This window comes from Garra rufa, chromosome 24 (genome assembly GCF_049309525.1).
Source record: "Garra rufa chromosome 24, GarRuf1.0, whole genome shotgun sequence".
NCBI classification, from domain to species: Eukaryota; Metazoa; Chordata; class Actinopteri; order Cypriniformes; family Cyprinidae; genus Garra; species Garra rufa.
The window spans coordinates 36,329,912-36,341,751 of NC_133384.1; the positions used below are offsets into that span (position 1 = coordinate 36,329,912).

The 11,840-nt window shown below is 38.4% G+C and overlaps 1 protein-coding gene across 1 annotated transcript; it reads left to right on the forward strand.

Moving 5' to 3' along the window:
• The first annotated feature begins 187 nt into the window (after window positions 1–187).
• LOC141300333 (ephrin-B2a-like) lies at window positions 188–10,675 on the forward strand. The gene is made up of 4 exons (XM_073830635.1): window positions 188–215; window positions 3,950–4,042; window positions 4,447–4,554; window positions 6,749–10,675. Exons 1-4 carry the CDS (start codon window positions 188–190, stop codon window positions 7,150–7,152), a joined length of 633 nt encoding a protein of 210 aa, XP_073686736.1. The 3' UTR covers window positions 7,153–10,675.
• Window positions 10,676–11,840: the final 1,165 nt, after the last annotated feature.

The window sequence follows — 11,840 nt, forward strand, 5'->3', positions numbered from 1 at the left end:
TAGAACTGGTTATTCTTCAAGTCAGTCTATTGTCGTAATCTAATAGAACAGTACGAAAGTTGTGTGTGGCAGGTTCAGGGCCTGAAACAGAGAGAAACAAATTTACGTTCCCTGCGTTTTCAGACACTGACAGATGATGAAAAATGAAAATAATGCCTCTTAGCAACTAGTTATGTAATGTGACAGCATGCCATCGCCTGAGGGCGAGCATGTCGGTAGACACCAACCATGATGAGCATTTATTACTGATAAGTGATAAGTGATATATAACATTAAATCGTAGCCATTTCCATTGTGTTCTATTTTTAACCTTCGTTCTTTTCCTTTTCCTGTTTTTTCGTTTTTTTATATGGTTCGACAATATTACGAAGTTACCAATCATGCCAATAAGGCTTTGTTGACTTTAAGAGAGAGATATAAAGAGAAAGAGACATGTTGTTTGGCTTTATTCAAAGCCAGTGAGGGCTTTTCGAGGTGCTGTGCCATATCTTATTAGAGTAGATGTGCAGTGCTTGTGTGTGTGTATTGTTGTGTGTCAGCTCTCATTATTGGCCTGAGTGCTGTTCACCACTCTGTGACCCTGACGCCATGTTGATCAGGACAAACTCCACAACAACAGCTACAGCTCATCATCACAACTCACATTCACATTTAAGTACCTGTGTATATATATCATTTTATGTGTTATTGTGTATATCATTTTATGTGTCATTATAATACCGTGCAAAAGTTTCCAAGCATTTAATGCATGTTGCATGGTGTTGCTTTTCAGTCCTGTCCCACTGGTTGGCCTTTTGTCATGGCAGGACTTTACATTCCTCGCAGCCTGTTTGAGCTTGATAGGGTTTCACCAAACAGGTATTGGTGACAGTATTGAGTTTTTGTGTCCGAATGTAGACACAGACACTTTTATCTAGCTGGAGGTATAACTAAGTCTACTGTTGTTTTACCAGTCAAAAGTTTTTGAACAGTAAGATTTGTGACCATTTATTTGATTCAAAGTACAGCAAAATATTCTATGTGAATATATTATAAAATGTAATTTATTCCTGTGATTTTAAAGCTGAATTTTTAGCACAATTACTCTAGTCACATGATCCTTCAGACATCATTCTAATATTCTGACTTGCTGCTCAAAAACATTTATTATTATTATTATTAGTAGTAGTAGTAGTAGCAATATTTAAAACAGTTGAGTACATTTTTGCTGGACTCTTTGATGAATAGAAAGATCCAAAGATGAGCATTTACCTGAAATACCTTTTGTAACATTATACACTATATTCACCATTCAAAAGCTTGGAATCAGAATATGTTTGGAAGAAATTATAGAAATGAATACTTTTGTTCAGCAAGGATGCTTTTAATTGTTTAAAAGTTATGATAAAGACGTATAATGTTACAAAAGATTTCAATTTCAGATAAATGCTGTTCTTCTGAACTTTCTATTCATCAAAGAAAAAAATTCTACTCAGCTGTTTTCAACATAATAATAATAATAATAATAATAATAATAATAAAAATAAAAATTATAAATGTTTTTTGAGCAGCAAATCAGAATATTATAAGATTTCTGAAGGATCATGTGACTGGAGTAATGATACTAAAAATTCAGCTTTGAAATCACAGGAGTAAATTACATTTTAAAATATATTCAAATAGAAAACAGTTATTTTAAGTAGTAAAAATATCTCAAAATTTTACTGTTTTTGCTGTACTTTGGATCAAATAAATGCAGGCTTGGTGAGCAGAAGAGACTTACTTAATCTTACAGTTCAAAAACGTTTGACTGGTAGTGTATACAAAATCTAATTGTGCTGCTAAAAGAAAACCTTTTCCATTTCAGAATAAAATAAGAGTTAATATTATGCTTAACTAATATATTTTATTTATGAATCATTTTCCAACTAAGGACGGCCCCAAAGGGAGTTTGTAGACATTGAACGTTATAGTTTTTCCTATTATGATGGAAAATTTCCATTGACCTCTTTTGTACTGCTCACTTTCAGCCTTTTTTTTTCAATCAAAATCTTTAGCTTGTTTATCAAACCTTTTTTTTTTTACTTCCTGGAGCCCTCGTGCTGCTCTCCACAATGTAGGTTTCAGGCTTTTAATATCCATCTGGGGAAATTTGGCCTTCACAATGTAGGCCAAACCTGTCCCACACACAAATACTCTTCGCCAGCCAGACTGTCAGTTCAAAGTCAACCACTCTAATTTAACTTCAGCTCATCTATGAAGTGCTTCAAAAGTGTCTTTGTATTCGAATCAACTATTCCAGTCACTTAAACTAAAACGAAATGAGCCGTGTGTGTCATGTGACTCTTGACCTGGAATGCGAGCTCATCATGTGATTATGTATCATGTTTAGCACTGTGTTTGCTTTAACGTGTGCATGTTTAGGCTCATTTGCCAGATTTATGAAATGAACACGCAAGCTTTTAAGGAGCTTTACATTTAATGCGCTTGTGTTCCATTAGATGCTAAAAAGCCACAGGTTCCAACGAATCAGAAAGATTCGACACATGGAACACACACATAACACTCACACTCCATCCGCCTCATCAAAGTGGCAGCACTAGAAAAAAAGTGATGATGGGGGGACAGGCGCCTCATAGACTCCAACATCAACGCCCTCCCCGTCTCTTTCTCTCTCTCTCTCTTTCTGAATGCAGGCCACATTGTTCTGGACGCTGACCAGACGTTAAGCCTTTGGCAGCTCGTTAGCTCTGTGTTACTGACCCAATAGACCGCAAGCCTGCCGGGCGTGGACACACACGCACACACACGCACATGGCATAGCTGCATTGTTCGGTTAAAAGCCCACATGGGACACGTGGGACTAGTGGTCAGAATCAGAATATTAGCATGATTTCTGAAGGATCATGTGACTGGATTAATGATACTAAAAATTCAACGTTGAAATCAGTTAAAGCAGAAGAGACTTCTTTTAAAAATGAAAAATCTTACTGTTCAAAAACTTTTGACTGGTAGTGTATAGAATACTGCTGATAAATAATAAAGTCAAAGTCAAATTGCATGTTGAAAACTAGTTTCCCTTTTGTTTTTAACTAGTCCAACATCTGCTTCAAAAATGAGACTGTTTTTATTTTATTTTAATTATTTAGTCTATCCTGTTCTCGCTCACTTGTTTCTTGACAAACATCTGCTGTGGCTAAAGCGTTACACACTCTTAAACACGCTCCAAACCTCAGATTCATTAATAGCGCTTTCTCTCTCCGTGCCTTATTCGCTAAATTATTAACAACCACTCCTGATGCTGGAGGCCTTTGCCTCGCTAGTGAACAAAATCAGCTTTTTATTATTCCTTTAATCCTTCTTATTTCCTATTGAATTGTTAAAGAGCAAAGGCGCACTTTCAGCAGGGGTCCTGACCATTTCATCTTTCAACACCAAAACAAACACAATTTTGGCCTGTGCAAAAAAAAAAAAAAAAAGTGGTGTAAGTGGCACAGTTAGAAGTACTAAAAGTTTGGTTGCATGATTTATGAAGGTTCTGCACGGAGACTTGACTTCATGAATATTCATTAGTTATGTTAATGATGCAGTTACATCATCTGGATAGCTTGTACCTTCTTTGATCAATCTCAGTTATGTATTTGCAAATGTGACCCTGGATCACAAAACCAGTCATAAGGGTCAATTTTTCTGAGATGAGATAGCCAAGATACGTCTTTTTGAAAATCTGAGGGTGCAAAAAAATCTAAATATTGAGGCAATCGCCTTTAAAGTTGTCCAAAGGAATTTCTTAGCAATGCATATTACTAATCAAAAATGAAGTTTTGATCATTTTGACCCATACAATGTATTTTTGGCTATTGCTACAAATATACCTGTGCTACTTAAGACTGGTTTTGTGGTCCAGAGTCACATATACAATAGCAACACATGTTGATATTAAGTTTTTGTTTTTGTCTTTGTGTTTCAGCTACATCTAATGGAACGATGGAAGGGCTGGATAATCAGGAAGGAGGGGTGTGTAAAACCAAGTCGATGAAAATCATCATGAAGGTTGGACAAAGTGAGTAATGGTTTCGCTGTCATGTGGGTGTCTAATAGCTGTTTTACTGTGTAGAACAATAGCAAAGCCTTTCGAACCTGGCGCAGACCCTGCGGTGTAATTAATGACGATTATTCATAAATCACCTCACCAGTGACATCTGTAGTAATTATCATTGGCCACACCCAACACAAGCCACTGAATTTCTCGCTCTCTCACAAACATACAGACACAAGCTGAAGGTCACTAGATTAATCATGGCTGCTTGTGTTTTAATGACAAACACAGACACACACACTCACGGCCGCTATCAGTCACACACGCACACTTTTATTTCGCTGAGCAGCGTGAAAGTAATAGCTCTCCACATGAAAATGCATACATGTATCCGAGTGATGAATGTGTTTCTTATCTATGTTTTGCAGACCCCTCCGATCCCATTTCCCCCAAAGAATACCCCACCAGTTACCCTCCCAAACACCCCGACGCAGGGAGCAAGGACACCAAATCGAATGAAGTACTTGACAAGCACGGTACGTCACACTTTATCACCTCACGCACCTGTAAGGGGACGCTCACTGATTCATCATTCTCTCCGCTTTTTAATCTCTTTTTTGCTGAGCAAGTGCCAGTCCTCTGTCACTGATTCGTTCTCATAAAATCCTTCTGACAAGCAAACCGTTAATGTGACAGAGCAAGACAAACACGCTGGAACGCATTCGTTGTACAATCCAGCTTCTCTTTTTCTACCTAGAAGCATATGGACATCAAAGTCATTCGAGTGAAGTGTCTTAGGTACAATAATCCACTAGAAGCTCATCTGTTCTGCCAGACTCGGGCCTCAATAGAGTCCAAAGCTGTGCGAGGTCAACCTAGCTTTCCATGACCACAGAGACGTTATCTATCCTAATACACGTTTTAGAGAGTTCGAAATGTCTTTCCGAAAACTGAACACATAACGAATTCATTTAAACCATTTAGATAAAGGCACTTCTTATTAAACTTCTTATTAAAAATTATCTTTCTTTTCTTTACAGCACTTACGCTACTGCACAAGCTTTGTACTCGGGTTTCTTCTTGAAATTTGTTTTCACGCCACTGCTAATACCGTCGGCTCTTTTATGATCAATCGCTTGTGTTTTCTCTCCTGCTTTAGATAAAAGCTGCTAAATAAATACATGTAAATTTATTTCACCATACATAAAAGACGTTTCATTTAGTGTCAAGGCATCTTTTTAATTGCTTATGAGTATGCCACTTCCTTTTAAGTCTGAAAGCAAGTGCACACCAAGAACTTTAACTATAACTATAGGTGTGTTTGACTTGAACCACGGCTATAAACGGTGGTCAACGAATTTAACACTTTCAGTGAATAAAATGCAATATTTGTCAAATACACAGATGTTTCAGATGTTTTCATGAACATTAAAGAGATTCACCCAAAAATAAAAATTAGCCCATTATTTACTCAACCCTCCAGGCATCCTAGGTGTACATGACTTCCTTCTTTCAGATAAATGCAATCGGAGTTATATTGAAAATTATCCTGTCACTTCCAAGCTTTAGAACGGCATGGGCGGGTGTTTCTCGTCATCAGTTCAAAACAAGTCTAATAAAAGTACATCCATCAATAATAAAAAAGTGTCTCACACAGCTCCGGAGGGTGAATAAAGGTCTCCTGTAGTGAATCGATGTGATTTTGTAAGAAAAATATCCATATTTAAAACATAAGAATCACTTTAATTTAGCTTGCACCAACTGCTCGTACATGGAATTTATACATCATCTGAAAGCTGAATAAATATTCTTTCATTGATGTTTGGTTTGTTTAGATAATATTAGGACAATATTTGGCTGAGATACAACTATTTGAAAATCTGGAATCTGAGGGTGAAAAAAATCTAAATATTGAGAAAATTGCCTTTAAATTTGCCCAAATAAAGATCTTAACAATGCATATTACTAATTTAAAATTACATTTTAATATATTTATGGTAGGGAATTTACAAAATATCTTCATGGAACATGATCTTTACTTAATATCCTAATGATTTTTGGCATAAAATAAAAATAATTTTGACCCATACAGTGCATTTTTGGCTATTGCTACAAATATACTCATGCTACTTAAGACTGGATTTGTGGTCCAGGGTCACATATTTGATTCAGATTTGCATCATATTGTAAGTTTGAATTTCACTGTTTTAATTAATTTTGAGAAATACTAAATCTGTTTTTACTTTTGCAAATGAGAAATATTAATGCATGTTGACATTTGGTCTAGAACTATAGTAACATCACATTTACATAGTGCACACAATGCCTCTTCCAATTTCTCTCAACATGGGGACAGACTTGTCAGTCATTTAATGAAAAAAGTAAATGAAAAGTAATGCATTACTGTACTTGTTACTTGAAAAAAGTAATCTGATTAGTGATTGCGTAACGTTATTTGTAATGCGTAACCCCCAAACACTGACTATAACTACTTTAGCATTTAACATAATTATCATTATTGTTATAGTTATCGACATCACTAGGATAGTTCACCAAAAAATGGAAAGTCTGTCATTAATTACTCACCCTCATGTCGTTCCGAAAATGAACAAAGGTCTTACAGGTTTGGAATGACATAAGAGTGAGTAATTAATGACAAAATTCCCTTTAATACCAGTTGCTCATTACTTTTTTGCCAAGCTCATGTTTTTTTTTTTTTTCCTGTTTCAGATGCATCTCATCAAGGAGAAGAGAAGGGAAATGGAAACAAATCGTCATCGGTCATCGGCTCAGAGGTCGCCCTGTTCGCCTGCATCGCCTCAGCCAGTGTCATCGTCATCATCATCATCATCATGCTGGTATTCCTCCTGCTGAAGTATCGACGACGCCATCGCAAACACTCGCCTCAACACGCCACCACGCTGTCGCTCAGTACATTAGCTACGCCTAAGAGGGGCGGCGGCGGCGGCAACAACAACGGCTCGGAGCCGAGTGACATCATCATCCCGCTGCGGACTGCTGACAGCGTCTTCTGCCCACATTACGAGAAAGTGAGCGGCGATTACGGACACCCCGTTTACATCGTACAAGAAATGCCGCCGCAAAGCCCAGCAAACATCTATTATAAAGTGTGAAAACGGACACGCTTCTTTCGGACGTTTTAACTGTAACCCCCCACGTGCCCCTCGATGAACCCCCACCCAACGTGGGCGGCATGGGCTCACCCTCGTCCTGCCCCCTCTTATTTTTTTGTTGTTCTTGTTTATTTTACCATATTCCCGATTATTACTCTCAGTATAGATGTTGCTGATGGTGGAGTGACACTCCTGATTCGCTGCTCTTGCACCTGCAAAAACGAAACACATCGAAAATGACAAAAGTGTGTGTACGAGGGAGCGTGTGTGAATCAGACGAGCGGGGGAGAGGGGGGTTAAAGGGGTGGCCGTGAACAAGAGAGGTCAAGACAACGATTCTTCCTCTTTTTGTCCACTACATCATCTCCCTTAAGGACACAACATGCGGAGATGGAAAACGATGGAGAAGTGACGTGACAGTATCACACAGCAAGAAATACGAACTTGAGCTGTTTTTATAGCTGGGCCGATTGGCTGATCCGTCTCAAAACAGAACGTGAATGCAGCTGATTGGTCAAAGCTACAGGAAGTGGATTTAAAAAAGCTCTCCGGAGCCTACTGTTGGACTTTTGAATGGACATCATCTGTTTTTTGCACGTTTACTCGTACTGTTTTCATTTGCGTTCGCTCTCCTCATTTGCTCACCACTACAAAATGACTCACGATGTTTACTTGAAGTCTTTTTGTACGGTCATTCGTCTTGCGTTTCTTTCTGTCATTCCCAGTGCAGTCCACTTGCAGATTTGTTTGGTAGGAAACTAATAGGTATCGTCGTAGAGATCCTTTCGTGCTGGTTTATGTGGCGTTTAGTAGCGTGGAAGACACACATTTCATTTCGTACACGTCTGCTGCCAGGGCTGGAAGTTGAGAGAAAATAGAGAAGGAAGGAAGGAAAGGACGTCGATATTTGGTACAGTTGCTGTCCTGTTGCCTGCTGGGAAGGTGGAGGACCCAATGAACACTTTAGCAGCACTTTGAAAGCCTCACCACCTTTCCCAGATGGAGTACAAGAACTTAAGAACAACACATTAAGACAGGAGCGAATCACTCAAGGCTTATTAGGAAAAGTCATTTTCTGACACAAAATGGCCACCTTCCCCAGGCATGTCGCTGCAAAAGTTCCTGTTTTTCTAGTATTTCTGCCATCACACAACTCACACACTCTCTCACTCACCAGTGGCCGGTGCAGATTGTGGAAAAAGGAGAACTGGTGCTTTACTTTTTTGCTCAAAAGCACAGGGACATCAAGATATAATTTAGTTTGAAATGAAACAAAGGATTTAATTAGTATTTCTTAATGGATTTGTTTAGCGGTAGATGAAAATGGTTGGAAGGAGTGCACGTAGATTTTATTTATGATAGCATACGGACAGGTCGGCGTGAGACGGCGAGAATATGAATAATTTATGGCGAATCTGCACATTATGCAAGCTTCGAGTTTTCCTTTTTGTCAACATCTCGCTATTTGCTTTTTTTCCATCGATCCCTACACGAATAGCTGCCTTTTCGACCACAAACACACACATACCCGCACAAAAAGCACATGCGCTCGTGGCCAGGGAAGAAGGGGCGGCTTTTGGAAGGAGCCCTCAGGGAAAACAGCATGTTGGGTTTTAAAATAGCCGAAAGGAATGAGAGGGAAGGGCCAGAAACGGACCAAAGGAAGGGCACGTCTAGCAGAGTCCTGACTAAACCAACTTCTCCGGCCTGCCTGTCTCAGTTGATGAAGCTCAGATGTGCTCTGGGTTGAAATTAGGCCCCTTAATCTGGAAGGAAAGCAGTAGACGTGGGTTAGCGAGCATACCAGATGAGAACGAGCGCAGGCTAAATGTAGTAAATTGCATGAAATGAGATCTTTCAGGCTCAGATTGTGGGAGGTTTTTGGAGGGGGGAAAGCAAAAACACACATTATGATCGATGGAGGTCACGAGTGGACTTAGCGTGTGTTTGTAAGAGAGGATGAGTATCCCACAACCCGCAGAGGATTTTTTTGGAACCCCTTACTCGTGTGTCGTCATTCGTGCGAAGCCCTTCGTGAGCGATGCCAGCCTGCAAAACACTTCATTTGTTCGAATTGGTGGACTTAAGAGTTGAAAAAGTCCACAGTCGCACATTAACTGTTCATCCATTGTTTTCACTTGTTCATGGAGGTTCTTGATTTGAGAACCGAGAAGCCAAGCCTTGTGTGATCGGAGCTTTGTGCCTCTGTAAGAGGCCACAAAATCTGCAAATATGCAATTTTTATTTATTTTTATAACAATTGAGGAAAAAAAGATGATATACGTTCACCTATGGAAAAGTGTTCTTAACCACTGAAAATTAAATGAAACAATACAGCATACGAAAACACTACAACCCCGGTGTGTTATTATTATTATTATTGCTATTATTTTTTACTTTGTGCTGTAGGTTCGAGGTAAACTGTGAAACATGAACACTTAAACACACACATACATGTTGAAGACTGAGCAGTTGTTTGACTTTAGAAGACACACACAAACACACAAGCACACACACACACACACACACACACACACACACACACACACACACAGACGCATACTACAAAAATGACAAACATTGCTGTTTGGTTGCTGTCCCATATGGGCTAAATATGACAATCTCCTTAGTTTCTTCGAATCCGAAGACACTGTCCTGGCAAGCAGGTTGCAAGCGTTCTCGTAACCTTTTAGGAGCGGTAGGACTTAACTAGTAGCGTAAGATGTTGCACCGGTGTGGGCGGAAGGTTTGCGAAACGCTGGGAGAAGTGTCTTCGGGCCACTGTAAAATGCCTTGCTTGTATGGTCACCCTGAGTTCACGAGACTCTAGTTTTTGCACCGTACATCTGTAGGTGAGAGGCTGTAAATACGTTATTGTTTGTATTGTATATGGATCCCCGGTTGTTACGATAGCCTTATTCTCACATTTCTAGCAAATAAAAAAAAGTGAAGAAAAAAAAAATACATGATGAATCACTTCAGTTAAAAGAGAGCATACTAATTTTTTTGGTAAATAACTTGTGTAAATATTGACGACGAACCCAATAAATCGTTTTTTTATAAACTCTTAAGTAAGATGTTTTGTATAGAATTGGAATTTTTTGCTATGTATTTTAGCTAGCACTCGTCAGACCCTCCCACTCAACCCTTTTGCACTGTTCCCATGGTGATCTGGTTTAAAAATGAGATAGAGAATTGCCAAACTGACTGCTTGCTGCATATTTGTGCCATACGTGTGTACCATAGATATTTATTTAATTAGTTCTTTGGTTTTGCTTTTTTTTTCTACCCAGTTTGTACACAACCTCAGTATTATCATTTGAGTTTTTTCCCCGACTTCTCCGTTTCCTGTTATCTTTCTGTTGCTATCGTTTGCAGATGGCCCGTGCGCCCATCCTTCTCTCGCAGTAAGACCTGGTCAGGACGTGCAACCTTATAAAAGTCATAGAAATGAAATGGCACACATTCCACCAGTCTGTTACAAACTGAAAATGTTTTTCAATAAAATGTTTTTCCTATGGAACTTTCAGTTCTCTTTTTATGTTTATTGGATGCGGTTTGACACGTCGTGTCAGGTGGAGTTCATCCGTTTACAATTAGGCGTCATTTTGTACCAATTTTCCTGAAATGAATGAACTCTTGTCTGATATTCATGAATGAAAACCTGCCCAGACACATTTGAGGTTGGTTCATAAGCCTGTTAACAATAATGTGGTGGAACTTTTGATCATTCTGCTTAACCACAAACATTAAATAAGCAGAGGGTTCAAGAAGTTCAGACATAATCTTCTAATGAAATAATGTTAGTTTAGGGCAGGGTGTCGACTTGATCCATTTTGTGTAAATGTATACAGTTATTACGAAATTATGAACCATTACAAGAACACCAGCTATAGCCACAGAAAGTAGAAAGTCTATAAAAAGTATTTTTAAATGATTCATTAAAAGAACTGGCTCGTAAGAGTCAATTATTCGTAAATAGGGCACACTTTATATTTTTGATTCACTAACATCTGTCTTAAAAGAGGTATGAATCATATCTTACTTGTTTATAAGCTTTATTTTTTTAATTCCCAAAAAAGAATCATTCATGAGTCAATCGTTCATTAATTGGATGGCATGGGTTGCACTGTATAATTTTAATTCACTAAAAAGAACTGGTAGAGTCATTTGATGGTTGGGAATATTTCTATGGAAGCCCATTTTCACCACTGAATAAACAATAAAAAAGGTAATTGCGACTTTTTATTCAGAATTGCATGATACAAACTCGCAATTCTGCAATTGCAACTTAAATTCTGACTTTACAACCCGCCATTGCGAGTTTATATCACGCAAACCTGACTTTATTTCTCAGAACTCAGAGTTTATATATCGCAGTTTTCGAGTTTATACACTCTTAAAAAGGTGCTTTAAAAGGTTCTTCACAGCGATGCCATAGAAGAACCATTTTTGGTTCCACAAAGAACCATTCAGTCAATGGTTCCTTTAAGAACCATCTCTTTCTTACCTTTTTATCATTTGAAAAACCTTCTTCTGTTAAACAGAAAGGTTTTTTAGATGTTAAAGGTTCTTTATGAAACCATTTAGACAACCATTTCTTCTATGGCATCATGAAGCACCTTTCCTTTTTATAGAGTGTATCTCAATCAATTCTGAGAAAAAAGTCAGAATTGCAAGATTCGCAA

Excerpts from the sequence above, each read along its gene's own strand:
- LOC141300333 (XM_073830635.1), top strand. The coding sequence starts at position 188 with ATGCCATCGCCTGAGGGCGAGCATGTCG. Across the intron at positions 216-3,949 it reads GCCTGAGGGCGAGCATGTCG|CTACATCTAATGGAACGATG; the intron begins GTAGACACCAAC and ends TTTGTGTTTCAG. Across the intron at positions 4,043-4,446 it reads CATCATGAAGGTTGGACAAA|ACCCCTCCGATCCCATTTCC; the intron begins GTGAGTAATGGT and ends TATGTTTTGCAG.